General features: G+C 35.5%; 1 protein-coding gene across 3 annotated transcripts in view; it reads right to left on the reverse strand.

Annotated features, from left to right (window-relative positions):
* Positions 1-895: 895 nt before the first annotated feature.
* clip2.L (CAP-Gly domain containing linker protein 2 L homeolog) overlaps positions 896-19,714 on the reverse strand; it is a 69,469-nt gene continuing 50,650 nt past the window's right edge. The window contains exons 9-17 of one of the 3 annotated variants that reach the window (XM_018246968.2): positions 19,060-19,164; positions 15,498-16,439; positions 15,014-15,071; positions 13,537-13,620; positions 12,238-12,394; positions 11,474-11,633; positions 10,297-10,482; positions 3,625-3,687; positions 896-2,437 (exon numbers count right to left, since the gene is read on the reverse strand). In XM_018246968.2, coding sequence (XP_018102457.1) covers positions 2,426-2,437; positions 3,625-3,687; positions 10,297-10,482; positions 11,474-11,633; positions 12,238-12,394; positions 13,537-13,620; positions 15,014-15,071; positions 15,498-16,439; positions 19,060-19,164 — 1,767 coding nt within the window. In that variant the 3' untranslated portion in view covers positions 896-2,425. The remainder of the gene's footprint in view (positions 2,438-3,624; positions 3,688-10,296; positions 10,483-11,473; positions 11,634-12,237; positions 12,395-13,536; positions 13,621-15,013; positions 15,072-15,497; positions 16,440-19,059; positions 19,165-19,714) is intronic. The other 2 variants (XM_041582273.1, XM_018246966.2) reach the window with 2 other exon arrangements.

Raw genomic sequence — 19,714 nt, forward strand, 5'->3', positions numbered from 1 at the left:
AAAAATCCACCATCTCAGTCCTGTCGAGATCATATATAAGTCATGGGAGATGTCCCGTTCCCAATTGGAAGATATTGTGGTCTGCATTGGGTTCAACCCGATAATCTGATAAATTCAGGGTTTTTGGGCCAAAACCAGAGAAAATCAAGCTATTCGGGAAAAAAGTCTGAAAAAATCATGCAATTTGGGTTTTTGCTTGATTTTATTGGGTTTTTTCCGATCCAATTAATTTGATTTATTTTATTAAAAAAATAAGGCAAAAACAGGGAATTTTTTTTATTTACAATATGAGAAAAATCTGATTTTAATAACCTCCCTAAATTTCGGTCTCCTTATGATTTTTCTAGAAATTTTCTTCGCTGTGATGCACTGACAAAACGGAATTCTGTTTACATTTCTACTCCAGCCCATTGCTGTCCAACTTCTTCCATGTTGTGGTCCCATAGTCTGACAGAAGACCTAATTGAGGGCAAATGAAATTAATATGGTGATGTCATAAAGATCTGTCTGTGGAGCCCATGAGTGGACCATATAATGCCTTGGAGAGTGTCCGGTTTTAATGGTGAGCTGCTCACTATGCACACGATTTAACAGAGGTGTCCAACTGGGGATCTCACTAGGGTACCAAAGCAGAGAAAGGGGTACTTAGGGTGAAAGCTTAAGCACTTAAGGAGAAATTTGTTACTGAATGATTCTTTACTGGTTTAAAAACATATTTTCAATATTGTGTTATCTTGGTATGAACTAAGGATGGTCCCTGCCAAACGTTTGACTGCAAGGGGGGTGGCGTTGACACCAAAAGGTCTTCCAGTAATCTAATTATCTCAGTCCTCCTCTGTTACCTCACTTTTTATTAGATGCACAGTTGGAATCAGGAACAATTGAACACTGGTGCCTAAATTAAAATTTTTAATATATAAAAAATTGTGTTGCAACATTTATACATGTAACATTTTCAAAACATCAATAAGTTTAGGGGTGAATATACACTATTTCTGCCTTCCATTTATTTCCCATCAGACAGTAAATATGAAAGCATATTCCATACTGTGCACAGAACATTGGTTCTTTGGGTAATCTGCAAATTCTTTGCAGACTATAACAATGGCAACACTAATAGTCACAAACAGATGGGGCTGTTGCAACTGTCTAGAGATTATATTCGATTTTTAGGCAGCTCCACTGAAATATATATATATATATGACTGCAAACATGGGGTAAAAATATGTTCAGTGTCCACCATAAGCTACACTGTCACACTTTACTTTCTATTGAGAAATTAAAATAAAACATACTGTACAAAGTCTCATTTTATTTTTGTTTTATGATACTGCGGGTGCTGCCTATGGTTATTTTTCATAAAACTCCTTTAATGTTACAACACGTTCTTAATTTAAAAACATATAACAGGATTAGTTTCCCTTTAACACACAAAGGTCTCGATTTGTGAAAACCTGTCAGTGTGATGTTTGCTATCGGGATTTCATATATGGCCTGCTTAAGACAATCCGCACAATGCAATCTGCAAACTGAGCTTCTTCAGGCACATTCGCCCCTTTAAATAAATAAGATATTCCATGAATTAAAAGGCATATTTTTTCATTCTAAAAAGACCAGATCTATAGAGTCTAGCTTTCAAGCATTAAATACCCTTAGTTTTAGTAAAAGGCTCCTGCGAGGTTATGTATTAACCAAATATGTGTTTATATGGCGTTACTGGGTTTAAATGGCCGTTTTGTGAGCAAATGGTTCAACTTCAAACTATAGCCAATCACTCGATCATAGTCAACCTGTGGCTGCCATAACAATAACGGGTTATTTACAATAAAACAAAAACATTTATATGTACCATTCTTATCAAATACTGTTTTCACTTTAAAAAATATATCTTTCATGATGAGTTTGGGTCTGTGTTGACTTTGCTGTGCAATTTCGGAATCTTCCAATGCACAGAAACGCTCAAGCTTCTTCTACAGGTTAGAAGATGTTCAATCCATGCCTTTGCCGCGTCCTCTCTTATGTATTCAGATTCAGTAAAATATTTACTGTCATAGCTATATTTGTGCCCCGTAGCATTCAACATTTCAACTACAAATGAAATCTTACGGTAAATGTTGATTTTAGCTTTCCAAAATAGCTCCATAAGAGCTACAGCAGATTAAATCAGTAAAAGAAAAATGAGTCCAGGTTAGATAGTGCATGATTATGTTAACTGGCCCATTATACTGTATGAGAAACAATTGGGATTGTGGAATTGAAGAGAAACAACTTGCTTCCTGAAGTTCATCAATCGGTGCCAATGATTGTCCTAGAGAGATAGCTAATAGCATTGTAGCTTATCAACACTGATCTGTCTTAAATGAAAACACTGATTAAAGTATTTTGGACGTTTTTAGGCCTATCAAAAAGGATTTGTCCGCGATTTTAGTGATTTTCCTACAAGAAAAATAGAAAGAAAAATTCGATTAGTATAATAGTATAAAATCAATTGAATAGGGTAAAAATGAAACAAAAGGAAATGTCATTTTTAATAGGCATTCATTAAAAAGTTTTCAATGGTTTTAAAAACATTGAAAAATCCTTGTTCAACATGAGTTCAATGAATTTGGTTTGTGCTAAACCTACTTTTCATATCTACCTCGCAAGGACCAACCATAGAGTAGCTTCTGTTTCCCTGTTTGCCCAGTTTAGTTAAAGAAATAACAAAACTATAGATTTTTCATGATTAAAACAATAGAAAAAAGTTTAGTTCAAGCCAAACTCATTGAATCATGTTGAACAAGGGGGTGTACTGCCCCTTTAGATTTATTTGCACATGAAACTACTATTACATGCAGTATCTGACTGTTTCTATTCTCTGGCCTGTTGGGTCTGAATCCAGAAACACTGTAAATGTAAAAAGTTTTTATCAATGTATATTGGAATGGTGCTTAAAATTAAGAGCTGATTTATTTACCCTCATGGTAATTATAGTTACTGCCTGGTAAAAATGATAGGTGGTTTTAGATAAAACATTTACTTTCCACACTGGAACCATTATCTCCCGATGTGCAGTTTGCTAAGCCTACCCAAAACAACACCAATGAATATATATATATGCTTTGTATGCTACATTAAAATGAATAAACCAAATATTTATGTGTAGTCCTTATATAGACAGTGGGATGGCCCAGATTGCTTAGGTTGATGTGGAAGGAGAGGGGAAGGATAATGATGTATGTGTTTGTCGTGCGTCTCTTTTTAGTCATTTTTTTTTCTTCGAGCAAGACGTAACGTGACGCAGGGCAAATTTTTGAAGCAGTTTCGCAAAAATGTTCGCCACTGGCGAAACACGTAAGTTCACGACGAATCTGTACATGGTGATATTTTCCGCTCATCACTAGTTCTTGGGTTATTATACCTGAAACTATATTTATCAGAGATGCTCTACTGGAGATCCTTTATATCGTCAAACAAGGTATCCAGTATGGTTGCAAATATTTATAGGAAAACATTGTGAATTTAGCTTTTTTTTAAATATAATATAAATGGATAATACATGGATAATCTCATAGTAAATATGGTATAGTAATATTGTCAGAAAACTGTGGCCCCCGTATTTAATGTTACTGTTTCTTTCTCACCTTTTCTTTATGTGCTGTGTCCTCTTCATGGATCCCATTGGCGGAACCTGAGTTTTCAGTAATCTGACAGAAAAGAAAGGGAAACCACTGCTCAGGCGAGACACTACTGACATCTAATTTGTATATGGCAATAAAAAAAAGTATAGACATCCATATTTACAAAAGTAAATGTCTCTCGATCTTTTAATAATAAAACGGTATAAGCCAAAAGCCATTAGACCCATTGATTATTATTATTCTTAATTTATAGATCACTGACATATTACTATTAGGGGGTTATTTATCAGAAACTGAATTCCTTTCATTATTTTATGAAACATACTCTGACCAAACCCGCACAGATTATTTTCCGTTATTTATCAATACATTTTCCCGAAAACTTCCAGTGCGGGAAAAAAATTCGAATTGTACAATTTTTTCGGATTTTCTGCTAGAAAAGTCAAATTTTTTAAAGTTTTGCCTGAAAACCACAAAATCTTTGTATTTTTTGCACGACACCCAGCACAGATCAGGATATTTTCTGGACTTCTCCCAATGACTCCCAATGACTCGTATACAACCTCGGCAGGTCTAAGATAACGGATTTTCAGATTCTGACTTTTTCCATCCTTGAGGTATAACAAATCACAGAAAATTCAAGGTTTTTTTTCACTAAAAATTTGTATTTTATAGTAAAAAAACTCTCGAAGTTTTTGGCATTTGGACTTTAATAAATAACCCCTTAGTGTTTTTAGTTGTTTTTTTATAGCAAATATCAGTGAAATAACAATGATGCCTGTTGAATAAATGTTGCTGTAACCAAGTTATACACTTCAGAAGTGATTAATAAAACATATTACACATTTTTTGTATTGCTGTTTTTTGGTATTACCCTTCAGTTTTTACAATTTAAACTCTAAATATCAAATGACATCATTGTGCCTAGTCATGAGAATAAAGCAGAATGCTGAAAGGAAAACAACTCGCAGAGCAAATTGCCGAAAAAAATCAACATTAAAAAGCTGAGTCACAAAGTGAAGTTGCACTAACTAAAGAATAGAAGAGAAAACATCATATGATAATCTAATTGTACAGGTGTAAATAAAGTCAAGCATCCTTTTTAACTGAAACATTCACACTGAGTCAAAGGAAAGGGTAGACTTTAAATTAGTAGGTAGAAGATATGGGATAGATTCTGTTGGAGCACTCACAGCAGCACACCCTGTAACCTATAAAGTATAAGATATATATAACATTAATTAAAATTATACTGCAAGTGCCAAACCAATAATCAATGTAGATGCTACTGTGCACCTGTTGTTAGCTGATCAGATTAAAAATGCTCACAATTGTGCAGTAGGAGCATTTGTGAGTTGCATGAAATGTTTAGCAAAGCCCTTCCAGGCATGGCATAATAGCAAAGTAGTCTAGCTATGCATCATGGGCGTAAAGATGCTTAAAATTGAACAGAGAGAAAGGAATATCAGTGAAACAGAATCCAAAAGGGCAACCATCTCTTAATCATTGCAGACTGTCTGCCCTTGTAGATCCAATTGAAAAATAATATTGTGAATTTTAAGATTGTGTGGTCTTTGCGGTAGCAAATGAAAGCACATGCAACCTTCAAGACATTTCCCAAAGTGTGAGGCTGCCCTCAATCGCAGTGGCCCCATAAACAGCAATGGTTTGTGGCACACTGCTGGTGAGATATGATCAATCTCTAGATAAGTACTCATGATCTGATCTGGACACAAGTGGAACAACAGAAGGGAGATATGTTATTGAAGATATTTTCATAAATGTGTAACCTTGTTGATTGCTAAGCGTTTGACCACTGTTGGCTTGCAAAAAGGAACTTTTATAAAAAGTTTGAAAACCTCTGCTGTTAATATTTTTAAATTCGATAGGGTCAGGCCACATGGTGTATTTATGGACGAAAAAAGTCTGCAAAGAGAAATTAGCAAAACTTTCCATGGTTCTGAATCTGATCCAAGGCTGTTGGACTGAGAAAAAATGCACTGTAAAATGGTTGGCTGAAAATTTCTACTGGGTCTAAAATGTGTTATAAGCAGTCACACAATGTCATGGCTAAATTAAATCCCTAAAGATGTGCCAGTACTCTTATTTATTTATTTATTTATTTATTTATTTATTTATTTATTTATTTATTTTGAAGAATTGATTTTGTCAAATAAGGAAAGGGTACAGAAACAAAAAGGGGGGGGAAGATACATGCATTCAACAGTATCACAGGAATGTATTGATAAGAACTACAAATAAAAAGTTATATACATCGGCACATAACAAGAAGTTGTATGCGTAATAAAGCTACGAAGTCCCTAAAGCTTATATAATGTGCTATTTCAGAGTGGCACAAATGTTCCAAAGGAGTCATAAACAGTTAGCTATGACCAAGTCCTCCATTATATTACATCTCAGAAACCTATGGTTTTTATAAGTGTCAGTTTCTTTGAAAATGTACCATCTCAATTAGGTGTCCCTAAAGTTTTTTCTATGTCTAGCTGTACATGTGGAGAGTTCTTCAAATTTCACATTTAGTTTACCTTGAGCAGCCATTCCCTGGGAAGGGGTTGTGTGTCTGTTTTCCATTTAAGTGGGATGGGGAATTTAGCTGTATTAGCCAAGGTCCTGTCCGGGGTGTCATCTAGCTTTGCTATATCCCAAAACAGTAAAACCTGGACTGGGGAATCTATCACTTCCCAGCCTAAGTACTCTTCTATTAATGATAGATGTGTGTGTGATAAGAGGGAGTGGCACCAGCACATCCCACACTTTCAACAGGTGTGATGCTGATAATGAAAGAGGCCACTCCCCACTAATCTTGAGTTATATCTGGTTAAGTGAATAGTTGACTATTGTTTGTTTCAATGATCACCTTATGAGTAGCCATTTACAAAAGTTCAGTATCAGTCATAAAGCTGGAGCACTCTTGTAAAAATAGGCACCAAAAAATTGTAAACTGGACAATAAACTGTGTATATATATATACACAGTCCAAATGGTTCAGCACACCACTAATCCAAACGACTGACCCAGGTGCTACCATTCAATGGTCTTAATATACATATATTGCTTTTCTTAGGCACTTTTACATGAAGCTTTGAAGCTTTGAAGCTTTGAAGCTTTGAAGCATTTAACTCTATTTTAGATATCTTGGTGGGTTTTGATAATAGATTTGATTTGTTGATTTGTACATAATTTATTATACAAAGCAATGGCTCTTTTCAATTCATGCATTTTCAATTCTTATAGTAGCCCTGTCTAAAACAGGTCGATGTCAATTAGCTAAATAGTTGATGGACTACAAAAGCACGTAATACATAATGCAAAGCAATCAACCTATGGCAATTGTCAAAGTAGACAATTATTCTTGATGGCATCTTTATCCATCTTCTATATGAACAATACTGCTGATTCAGCCACTTAAATGTTCTGTATTATTACTTTTACGATAAACTAGCATTTACAATAGTGATGAGTTACAGAAACAGAGGACTGAATGTAAATAATGTGTAAAACATTTCCCAAACAAGATACGAGGGCTCATTTACAACATGGAATGCACAGTGCAGCACAAAAACTTGTACTTGACTTAGTTTTTGTATTTTGCACATTGTCTGAATTGCATTAGGATTTAACACCCCATTTACAGAGACCCACAATTAGCAAGATTACAGCGATGACTGCATTCGACAGCACTGTATCCATGAGGGGGCGGTGGTGGGAAGCACATAGATATCATTCAGATGCACAAGTTGAAAAGTGGTGGACTCTAGACTCAATGGTGCCATATAGCTGGCAGTTGGGACAGGGACAGCCTTTACCTTCCAGTGATGCTCTGTACACTTATTTGCATCCAGCATGAGGTGCAGTGCACAGTAAGACCCTGCCTGAGTGAGCACTAAGAGGTGTGCTCTTACACTCCTTGGTGCTCACATTTTTTTCAGGCCTATGATGTAAGTAGAGAGAGAGAGAGAGAGAGAGAGAGAGAGAGAGAGAGAGAGAGAGAGAGAGAGAGAGAGAGAGAGAGAGAGAGAGAGAGAGAGAGAGAGAGAGAGAGAGAGAGAGAGAGAGAGAGAGAGAGAGAGAGAGAGAGAGAGAGAGAGAAGGTTCAGGGGATATCTTCCCTTTGAATAAATGAAATATAGGGCAATAGCTACTATCAGGTCTGTCTGGACAGATATTTTCTCACAGAGCTAAAAAAAATTACAAAAACTACTGAAGTCAGTGGCAAATGCTCAGCCAAGACAAACAATGTGACACCTCATGTATATATATATATATATATATATATATATATATATATATATATATATATATATATATATATATATATATATATATATATATATATATATATATATATATATATATATATAATATATAATACATACAGTAGTAATGGATCAGCACACTCATTGTAGAAGTGAATAAAGTGTTTTTATTGGTTTTTATCGGTCCCACCTGGGGCCCCAGGTGTTTATAGATATAGATACCACCCCCAGTCCCCATTAATCCTAGTTTTAACAAAATAAATATAAAACAAACCCTATTCCAGTGGTTTTCAAACTTTTGGGTATGCTTCATTTTCATGTCCAACATTTGTTCATGACCCCCTTAGTTCATAGAAAAATGTACAGTTATATGAAAACAAAGCTGTGTTAGCCGCTTCTCAAAACTTTCAGAAAGTCACCAGAATAACCAATATGTTTTTTTGCTGGGCTTCCAGGAGCATAGAGCCATCACCCTTCCCAAATCTCACCCTAACTGACCTTCAGGCTGCCCCTGCAAGCCATTGTTCTGCAGCCACAGTTTGGGATATGGGTATGTTAACCTTAAAGGAACTTTATCATTTAACATATTGTTTATATTTGTGTTTAAATTATATTTTAAAATAGGCCACATTTGGAAAAAATATATTTAATTTTAAAACTCTATCTTAATAACAGAGCATTTAGGTTAAAGGGGTAGCAGATCCTATTTGAAACCAATTGTTAACTTCAGTAAAGGATTATGAGTGCTTGATGGGATTGATTAACACTAATAAGAAGTGCGTAATACATAGAAAGGATTTGGGTGATATAATTCCTTTAAAGGCAACTTACAGTATGATGTCGTCAATAGTATTTCAGGACATTTTTGTGCATTGGTTTATACTTTTATGTATATTTATTGTTTATGTCATAGAGTTTTTTTTCTTAACTCTGCGCTGATTTTTTTTTGCCAGAAAGTGATTAGAATAACCTGATGAAAAGTGCACAGTTGAGTAAATGATCAAAAGCATCAATTTATTAATAAATTGTAAAAATATTGATTCAAAACTGATATTTAACACCAACAACCCTGGTTGTTGGAGGCAAAATTGTAGTTAAAAAGAATTCAACCAAATTAATTAATAAAAGTCAGCTGCAAACTGTCTCAGAATATCTATGTCTTCATCATACTAAGGGTGAATTCTAAGGCTTTTCGCGAAGCAATGTATAAATGTGCAGGTTTGGCCTGAATGTATGGGTCTTTTATTTGCATACTGACCAGCACATACAGTTTATTTAGATGGACAAAGAGATCCGGATAGGCTCCTGTGCTAAGCATGCATAAAAAGAAAAATCAATCAGTTGCTTCCAGCAGAACAATATACTAATTAATACTTAGTATTTTGTAACAGTGCTTCATCAAGAACACATAAGGGCTCATTCACAATGTCACATACAGTGTGCAAAGTGAAAAAAACAAAATGGCTGGATTCCATTTTATGCACTTTTCAAATTGCGTGGAGCATTATGCAAACAGACACTGGCCTCTGGAGCAGACACCTGCACACTGCACCTAGAATGAGGAATTTAAATGAGGCAGGCGGGGGAGGCACATAGCTCCATTGAGCACTCTTGCACCCCTCGGTGCTCTTGAACTTGAGCTCTAATCTACAAGTAAACACTGTTTTTATAACATGTAACGGTATATCTAAAATTATTGCACAGGTATCATTCTAATATGTGGTTCCAAAGTTTTCCATTGCCCAACAATTGACATGGCCAGTGTTCCATGTGAAAGTGCCACTTTGAGCTTTAACAGCTTTAACAAATGTCACAGCTGATATGCCGCTTGCTTCACTTCACTGCAAAACATTTTCTCATTTGCCACAACCCAACGAATGCAGTTTGGCAATCTGTTTGTTAACTTTACAAAATCTCATTTTCTCTAGCTTTCTGCAAGCTCTTGATCTTTTGATCAGAAAAGCTTTCAGCAGCTTTCTATTGAGAGCTTACACCATATAGGCATATATAGACCATAAAGGCACTGCTTTTTCATACACTGTGGTAAAATTGTGTACTAATATCTAACGGATTGGATTGTCCAGTTTTTCAGGGACATATGCTTCCTTGGGCTCACATTAAACATGATATATGAGAAAAATGCTTGATCCGAGTTCATAGATTCTGCCAGATATATATTTCTGATTAGCTATTGGAAGCATATCACTATGTGTGTATGTCATCAGAAGTTTTTTTATACCAAATAATGTGTATTTTATTCCTACTGTCCATTCCTCTTTTTCTTTTTCTAGTAAATACAATGTCATTACATCACATTAATCTCACATTTCATTAGAAAGTATATAATTTCCTTTTTAGCAAGTGCTTGACCTGTGCACACTGTGTCTGCAGATTGTACCTGTGATTTATCTGCACTAATTCTCATGGCCTCCATCAGTATTTCCACCTGTTGACCCTGATCAAGGGCAACCCGCAGGACATCCTCTGTGCTGATCAAACGATGCTGTAATCGCAGAACTTCAGACTCTGTTGTGGGATCAATAAGTGAGTAGCGCCTCTGTTCTGATCCAGGCTTCTCTTTATCCTTGAAGTTAAAGCAAAATAGAAGACCTTAAATATCACATAAATATGAAGTACAAAGGAGCAGCTCCTTTAAAACGACTTGTTCCTATAGAGAGAGAGTTACAGTAACACATTCTGTACTACAAGAAAAGTTGTAATGGCAATATATAATCAGTTTGTTCTTTAGTAATAGATGCATATATGGTCTGATTCTGAGGTACTAAGGTGCTTTTCTTTAAAGGAGAACTAAAGTTAACAAAGAAGTAGGTTAGACATGTTGTACATCATGTTTTGGGATTCTGCAGCAGCCCAAGTTGACTACAGCACTTTAGCAGTGAAGATCTGTGCTTCCAAAGATACCCAATTAGCTCCCTGTGAGCTGGGCTACAGTCAGTTACCCGAGCTTAGGGATCAACTCACACAATACAGAAGTCAAAATACAAGGCTAATTAGTAATGAATTCAGATTTTAATTACACGGCACCTCAGCAACCAGTGCAATTATCATCAGAACTGAATCAACCCAGGTACTTCAGCAACTTCAATGACAGGTGGACCTCATTTTTGCTTGATGATTTGCAATGAACCATAAGCAACAGCTGCTCAAAGCACACTGAGCATGTGCAGTGTCACTGACACTCCTAACAAAATCCAAGATGGAGACTTCCTGTGCACAAGTTTGAAGTCCTCAATCACGACTATAACGATTTTGAAACTTTAAGCTTCTGCAGAAAGTTCAGTATATAAATATTGCATTTCTGCCCATATTTGTTTTTAGGGGTTATTTCTTCTTTAAGAAAAATCAGAAATCAAGAATGCCAGTTGGGTAATAAAAATAACCTGGTAACATCTTTAAAATGCCTCTTATAATTGACCATTAAAATGATTTTAGCTTCATAGCTGTATTTGTACATTTGCCGTCTACCATCATTCAAGGCACTCCAGGGTCATTTCAACTTTTTGTTTATAAATCTAAGGCGTGAGCAGAACAATGCTATGTTTAAATTTACTTGCCACAATAATTAACTTGTCTCTTAATATTTTGATTTCTTCCTTGAGTTTTTGCTCTTTTGATCTCCAATCTGCTTTATGGACTTCTCGGCTCAAATCTTTCTCTGGTCCTGGAGAGCGGCGATTGGCTTCTAGAAGAAGAGCTCTCAATTCATTTAGATTTCTGAGATAAAAACACAGGACAAAATAAGAGAATGTTGGAATTTCCTCCACCCACCATGACCTTAATGGTATCCTACCGATTGTCCTTGGGTCAAATGACCCACTGAAAATAAAATTTTACATCAAGACCAATAATCTTCAATTCAGCCAGACCTCTTACTTGGCACAGTGGTCAAACAAGCTGATCTCTGCCACCCATACTCTGGGCCAAATTGATTTAATATGATTGTTGGCCCAGAGGGGATCATACAGAGGGTCTATGGAGACACGCAAATGCAGTCTTCATCCAACAAGATTTTGTAACCTATCCGATAGATAAGCTTTTAACAGGCTGTGTATGGCTACCTTAATTTGGAGATTTAGAAAGTGCCAATATATTCAGTTTCACTGTACAATAACTGGGTGAAAACATGCAGATTGCATTAAAAAAAAAAAAACAAGAGGTAGAGAGGGCCCTATCCAAAAGGGCTTACAAAAACTTATAAACTATAACAAGAAACTGTACTATCTCTGCATTATTGCTTGTATACAGAACATAAAGGGTAAATGATGCAGTTCTTGTCCTACAAATAGATAAAGTATATATTTTAATTAATTCCACTCACCTCTCCTTCTTCAGTAAATCTTGGCTGATCATAACAAACTGCCCCGAGGAATCATGGGACTTCCTACAAAAAGCCTCTAGTTCTGCTTCCAGTCTTTTATTCTCTTTCACTAAAGCATCAACTTTCTTTTCTCCTGATTTGCATTTGTTTTCTAGTTCTGTCAATGATAGTAAATCAGAGTCAATTGATGTTTGACATATCATATGTATATACAGTATAAAAAACCATAACTATGATATCTGGTGTGCTTAAACTTATACTGAAGTACAGTCATTTTAAAAACGTCCTGTTCGTATTACATGTTTTGTTGATTTTCTTAGCTAAAAGAAGTTAACACTCTACGTGGAACACAATTAATGGTATTTCTTCTAATGATACTGTACAGTTACTTTTAATTTTCTAAATTTAACAGATTGGAAACAAATTAAACATAAAATGTGTTATATGCAAAGGTTTAGGCAGCGAATAGAAATAGGCAGCACGCCCAGGCCAATCATTCATTGAGGATATCAGGAGGACATAAAATAAAGTGGAACAAAATGTACCTGACACATTTCATGCACATGACACTTAATCATAGGTAACCAAACTCCGTCAAAGACTGTGATTTAAAGAATTTGGGCACCCTGACAATTATTAATAACCCTTTTGACAGAAATGCCACCTTTTAAACATTTCTTGCAGTGAGTTTTGCCTCACTTGCATGCAGAATACTTCTAGTCCAGAAATATTCATGGTCGCCTTACATGCACTGCATGAGTTTGATCTTCCCAGAGATTTATGATAATACTTCAATCTTAAGACAGAAAAGATCTTTCCAAAACCATAATATTTGTAATTCATAACAGATTCATCCCCATGCTTAAGTGTTGGACAGGTGTTCTTTTCATCTAATGCGTTCTCATTTTTTCTGCAAACAAATTTCCCATTGCTATTGCCCTTAATAATTTCTGCGTAGACAATGACGTTTTGTTTGAGATCACATATATATTTACACAATTTATGACCAATTTACAAAGTCATATTGGAAATGCTTTGAATTAATTTAACTCACATGCAAAGCAGGATTAAAGCATTGTCATTCCCTCTTTAGAGTCACCCATGACAAAGACTAAATACCACACATTTCCCATTCACTGTTAGATTTTAGAAAATCTCACACTGCATTAATTCCTAATGTTGATACTGTTGTTAAGCAACAGGGTAATACAAGGCATGAATGAAATTATTTAACAGTTACATAGAATATAAAATGGGTGAAGTGCACCAGCAGGGAAGTCTACATATACAGTAACTTACCATTGACCTGTGCTTTTAATGCTTCAGTATGTGAAGTAATTGTTGATACTTCTTTGTCCCGCTTACCGAGTTTGACTTGTAGATCTTAATAGGACCAACATATAAAATTAGCTCTCCAACCCTTAAAGAACACAAGCAATAATTCTAACATTCTACTTTGTGACAGTTTCAGCTTCTATGGAGAACGAACAAATTCTGACTTTAAGACACAGATTTAGCCAATTACATCTTGCTACAAGGTTTTGCACATGGCATATACGTTGAATGAGCTGTCTGTCACTTCAAGTTAGTAGAAATCTAGAAAATAACATTGAATCTGTCACTTAATCAAATCCCACTGCATTTGTAACTTGCAATGTGGAATCTGGTAAAGAATTACAGTTACAGACAATGTGTTAGTTAAGGGGATTCTGTCAAAAACATGTTTTTTTCAAAACACATCAGTTAATAGTGCTACTCAAGCAGACTTCTGTGCTGAAATACAATTCTCAAAAGAGCAAACAGATTTATTTATATTCAATTTAGAAATCTGACATGAGGCTAGACATATTGTCAGTTTCCCAGCTGCCCCCAGTCATGTGACTTGTGCCTGCATTTTAGGATGGAACTACTTTCTGGCAGGCTGTTATCTTTCCTACTTAAAGGACCAGTAACACCAACATTTTTTATCTAAAAATTCCATTCCAAATGCTAAAATAATAGCCATACCCTAATACATTGATATAAATTACCTAGCTGTTTTTTTCAAAAAATGTCAAAATAGCCTTTCTCCATGGCGAAAAGGCGACCAGTTCCCACAGCGTGCTCGCTCCCGACGTGTTCCTCCCCATAGAACCGGAAGTGAGGAACAGGAAGCCGGGAGGTAAGGTATTGACAGTCCGAGCGAGAACTGCCGAGGGGAGGGAGAGAGAGAGAGAAACTACAGGGAGGGAAAGGCAGTGTGTGCAGACAGACTGCCGTGAGAGAAATGCTGGGCGGAACAGAATCGCTGGGCAGAAGAGCAGGCTAGAGGCTGCTCTAAGATAAGAAATGCTACGTGGGATCAAACGGAACGGCTGGACAAACAATTTAGGTTAAAGACATGTGCTACTTTATGAAACAAAGTCCATATTATACAGATTCTTTCTTATTTGTGACATCACATACATGACCCCAGTCCCCAGTTATTGATTGTGTGACTATTATTTAAAGCTGCAAGAAATACACGCTGCAGCACTCCAAATCCTGTGAAAAATGATTTATTGTGCCAACAAACTAGGCAATGTTTCGGGCCAACGCCCTTGGCCCGAAACGTTGCCTAGTTTGTTGGCACAATAAATCCCTTTTCACAGGATTTGGAGTGCTGCAGCGTGTATTTCTTGGAGTTATAAGTGGGCCCCTGGCAGGGGGACCAGCAGCTTGCACCCGACGCTACAACAAACGGTGAGTTATAGTTGAGCATTGCCCGCATTTGATTGTATTATTTAAAGCTGCATACCTTCTATAGTATTCTTCATTTTTATCTTCTCTTCTGAAATGTCATTTGTCTTAATCATCTATAAAAAAGGATGAATTGGTCGTAAAATAATTATGCAACAAAACAGATTCGGCACCTTTTTAAGATAATTTTTTTTTAACAACATTATGTTTTTCACATGGTAAATTGCATTGGGTTTGGGGCTACTTTTGGAAAAACCTACAGTATTGATTGCAACAACAGAGCGCAGTCTGTTTATAACCCATATAAAAATGTATTTTATAGCTGTCATTGTAGAATTAGGTTGAAGTATGGCTGCTCCCATATGTACACAGTACATGTAGTTCCTATATGTAGGGCAAGTATGTACTCAGATATCTGTAAAACTGAGGACATGTAGGCAATTATATTAATGTACATTATTATTTTAAATGTATACAATGGGAAATGGCATACTGTTGTGTCTGCTGAGGCATTTACTATAATTATTAGAAAATAATCATACATTAGCCTTTTGAGTGGGATGAGACTCCAGAGTCTGTAATTTGTTTTCCAAGACCAGAAGTGTCTCCTGCAACCTTTGGATCTCTTGTTTGTGTCTTACAGCAGATTTCTGAAGGGTGTCGTGATCCTGCATTTTCTGTTCTGCACTTGAAATCTGCTCCTTTAATAAGGCTATGACTTGTCTCTGATCACTATATTCTCTTTGCAACTTTTCTAGTTTGCATACTCTAAGTTCTGCTTCTCTGCATGTATCTTTAATATCCTGAAGTTCTTTGAGGTGTTGATTTGTTTTTGACTCCAGTTGTACTTTCCAGTTATTATTGCTTTCTTCCACTTCATCCCTTATCTCCTGCAGTTTCATCTTTAGGTTTTCCTTTTCCTTAATGTGGACTGCTATGTCAATCTCATTCTTGGCTTTCAGGTTCTCAATCTCAAGTTGATGCTCCATTTTAAGACATTCCAAGTTTGCTTTAAGCTCCACTATCTCTTTATGTTGGGTGTCAGGGTTGGTGGACAGAGAGCCCTTTAAGTCCTCCAATGATTTCTGATGATCAGTAGCTAAGCTATCCAGTTTAGACTTCCAACTATCCATCATGCCTATATTCTCCTTGGTAGCCTGCTCAAGCTTCTTCTTCAATTCCGCAATTTCATGGACGTGTTTCTCATTTGATCTTTTCAGTTTTTCCACCTCTTGTTGGTATTTTTTTATGTTTTTCTCATACTTGTCCCTCTGCTCTCTGCTCTCTTTCTGGTGTTCCTTGCTTACAGACAAGAGTTGGTCTCGAAGGCGCAATGCTTCTGTCTGCAGACCCAGATTGTTTTCTGGAATTTCTGATTGACTGGAGTTCAACAAGCAGTGTTGAAGGTCTTCAATCTCATTGCGACGAAGGTTCAGCTCCTCTTCTAGTTGTTGAATTCTTGACTGTTCAGCAACAGTTGTTTGCTACAGAGAAGTTGAAGAATACAAAATATAATCAGTATCGTGACTGGTAAGCCAATCTCTAATTCAACAGACAGAAATGTGCAAACTGTAAATTAATGAATATCAATGAGGATTATTTTACACCATAGCATAATGTCCTACTCAACTATAATTAGAGTTCTAATTACAGTGGGTTTTTTTTTGTTAAAGGTACCAGAATTCCATATTTTTTCAATATGGATATTACAATATTTTACAATTATAATTCAAAGTGTAAAATAACTACCATGCTCCTACAGGATGAATCAGAGACTAATATGCTCAGGTATAAAATAATTATTCTGTGGCATGAGGCTATGTATTAGCAGAAATTTGTTAGAAAATAAAATATGATGTATATAAAAAAAACCTGCTATGCAAAGAATCCCAACACCAAAATGTGAAGGCCTAAATTCTATATATATATGTTCTCCATATTTCTCATTTAGCCTTGACACAAATATATATATATATATATATATATATATATATATATATCAGACTTGCAATAATGGAGCACTCACCCTGGAAAGCGTAATCCACTCTAGAAAAGTCTTTTTACGTGGAGCTTTTGCTTTTGAGGATGCGTCAAGTGTGAAGTTTGTATGTGTGCACTATGATTTGAATAATTATCTAATAAAGAGATGTTTTTAAGTGCCCTGCTGGTGCTCCGTGTAAAAGGACTTTTCTCAAGTCCTTGCATATACATTATTCATTACATAACATGGGAAAGCAATTATTTTCATAACATATTAATTGTGAGTACATGTATAAGTACTATAAGGCACTGTCTTATAAATTCTATTAAAGTGTGGCGTAGGACCCCTTAATGTGGAAACTCATTATCTAGAAAGCTCTGATTTACGTTAAGACCATCTTCCATAGAAACTCTTTTTTATTTTTAATTATTTCCTTTATCTCTGTATTAATAAAACAGTACCTTGTACTTGATTCGAATTAAGCGGCATAAATCCATACTAGTAGCAATACAAATGATTTTTAGTAAATTTAAGGTATGGAGATCCAAATTAAAGAAAGATCTCTTACCTAGAAAACCCCAGGTCCCAAGCATTTTGGAAAATAGATCCCGTACCTGTACTAAAATTCTACAAGCCCTTCAAAACTATTTAAACATTTAGTTAGAACATTATTGTTGGTTAACAGTAGGAACAAAAATAAAGTAGTATATAGAGAGCTATTCTGGTCTCAGAGAACATTAAAGTATATTTATCAAGCAGGTGATGATATTTTATACACATTCCAAGCAACAGATGATCAGAATATAAGGAGGTTAATCTATAGTTGTCAACAGTGAAATTTTACTTCTAAGAATACAATGTAATACTTGTTTGTAACATTCTGCCAACCATATATGAAGATTGAAACAGGACTCATAACTTTAACATTGTATTCTAAACATCTCCTTTCGGTGACAAGAATGTACAGAGCAAAAGTAGATACTGGGGATTGTATTCTGGTCATTGAAATACTTTCTACTATTGCCAACTATAAAAACCTGGGATTGACTGTAAAAGATAGAGAATTAGGAATACAATTATTTGGTAAGACTTTACAAAGTTAGAGTGAGAGGATTACTTAAACTATATACAGTAGCAAAGATAAAAACCAATTCTATAAGATTAATGGCAAAAATAACAAATAATCAAATGTCACCACCTGCTTTATAGATATACTATTTAGTGGTGCAAGGTCTTAAATAATAGATGCCAGTCTATCCAACATCCAGTCTATATTTGTCTCTTAGTTAATTTTCCAGTCTCTTTGTTTTTCTGGCGACAGTTGCTGGAGTGTGTCATAAGCACTGTGATTTCCATTATTCAAAATGGGAAGCTGTTTCACACAATTCCTATGTTTTCTCTGCAGATTTGAAGAACATAGAGGCAAAAATACCAAGTATATCGAGGCTCTTACTTATGAGTCAACAGCCAGAATATGGGTTCAATAATAACTGGTTTTAGGATTTAGCTCAGTGATTTTATATTAAAATTCCTTTATTATTGCAGGTGATTTGCAATTCTTAAATACAAGAGCAATGTTTGTTTTAAAAAAATAAAAATTAAAAAAAAAGGAAATATAGGGCATTGCAAAAACTCAACCATTTCATGTGCTGCGCAACAAACAAAAAGCAGCAGTACTGTGCGCTAATCTGATATAGAACTACACGCAGTAACTACTTTTTATTACAGCTCTCGTTTGTTTCTTTGGAAATAAGAAAGAAGGAAATCTCAGTCTGTTATTTTAACTTGATTAAATATTGTTACAGGACAGGAGTCATTGAGTGGCAATACTACAAATGGTGATCTGACATTTCAGCTATAATCCATTAAACCAGAATAGATAAAAGATGAATTAATGGACTGACAATGAGTTTTTTTTAGTAAGCAGAAGTACTACTGCTTTAAGTCTGAGAAAACGAAGCAATTTATTGTTTTTTCTGATGGTTACGAAAAAAGGTGAATGCCAAAATTAAAATGTGGAAGCCAAAATGGACTGAACAGAAAGCAAGAAAGTTGGGAATTAAGGGGATAAATACAGCTAGCAAGCATGTTGTGCAGGCAAACGGTCACTGGGTTTATTTTACCCTCTTGTCCTCTAATTCTTTGAGAAGCTTTGATGTTTTTGCCTTCTCAAACAGTAGGTTCTGCTCGAGCTCCCGAATTCGGGCATGCTCCAACTGCGTCTGTGTCTGCTCATATGGAATAGGAAACAGAGAGACAGAAAGGAAAGCTGCAACCAACATCTTAATTTAAACATACTCAGTAGAGACAGAAGGAACTTGATGCTGCAAGGTGGAAAATGAACACCCAAAAACACTCATTTACTAGGAATTGAAAGATATTACACCATAATAAACATTACTATTATTATAAACATAATGTCTAACTTGAAAACGAAGTAACTTTTTTTGATGATATGACACAGTAGATACACACAAGGCTATTGTGATGGTGTGCCCTATGGGAATGTCACCAAAAGCAAAAATACCTTGTGTGCTATATGCTTAATTGTTTACACTGCAAGAGGCACATGTTTATTTGAGTTGTACTTTCCTAAGACTTTATTTTGTTTTGAGTCTTTATTTAATTTGCAGAGCATAGTGAACTTCTTTTTTTGTGCAAATTTAAAACAGTACAGACAAACATTACAAGGCTTTAAAAAAAAAAAAAAAAAAATTCACAGTGCTTTATATTTCTGAGCTCTTGAATTGTATTCTGTAGGTAGTATTTTACCCACAG

This window comes from Xenopus laevis, chromosome 2L (assembly GCF_017654675.1).
Source record: "Xenopus laevis strain J_2021 chromosome 2L, Xenopus_laevis_v10.1, whole genome shotgun sequence".
In the NCBI taxonomy this organism is placed as follows: Eukaryota; Metazoa; Chordata; class Amphibia; order Anura; family Pipidae; genus Xenopus; species Xenopus laevis.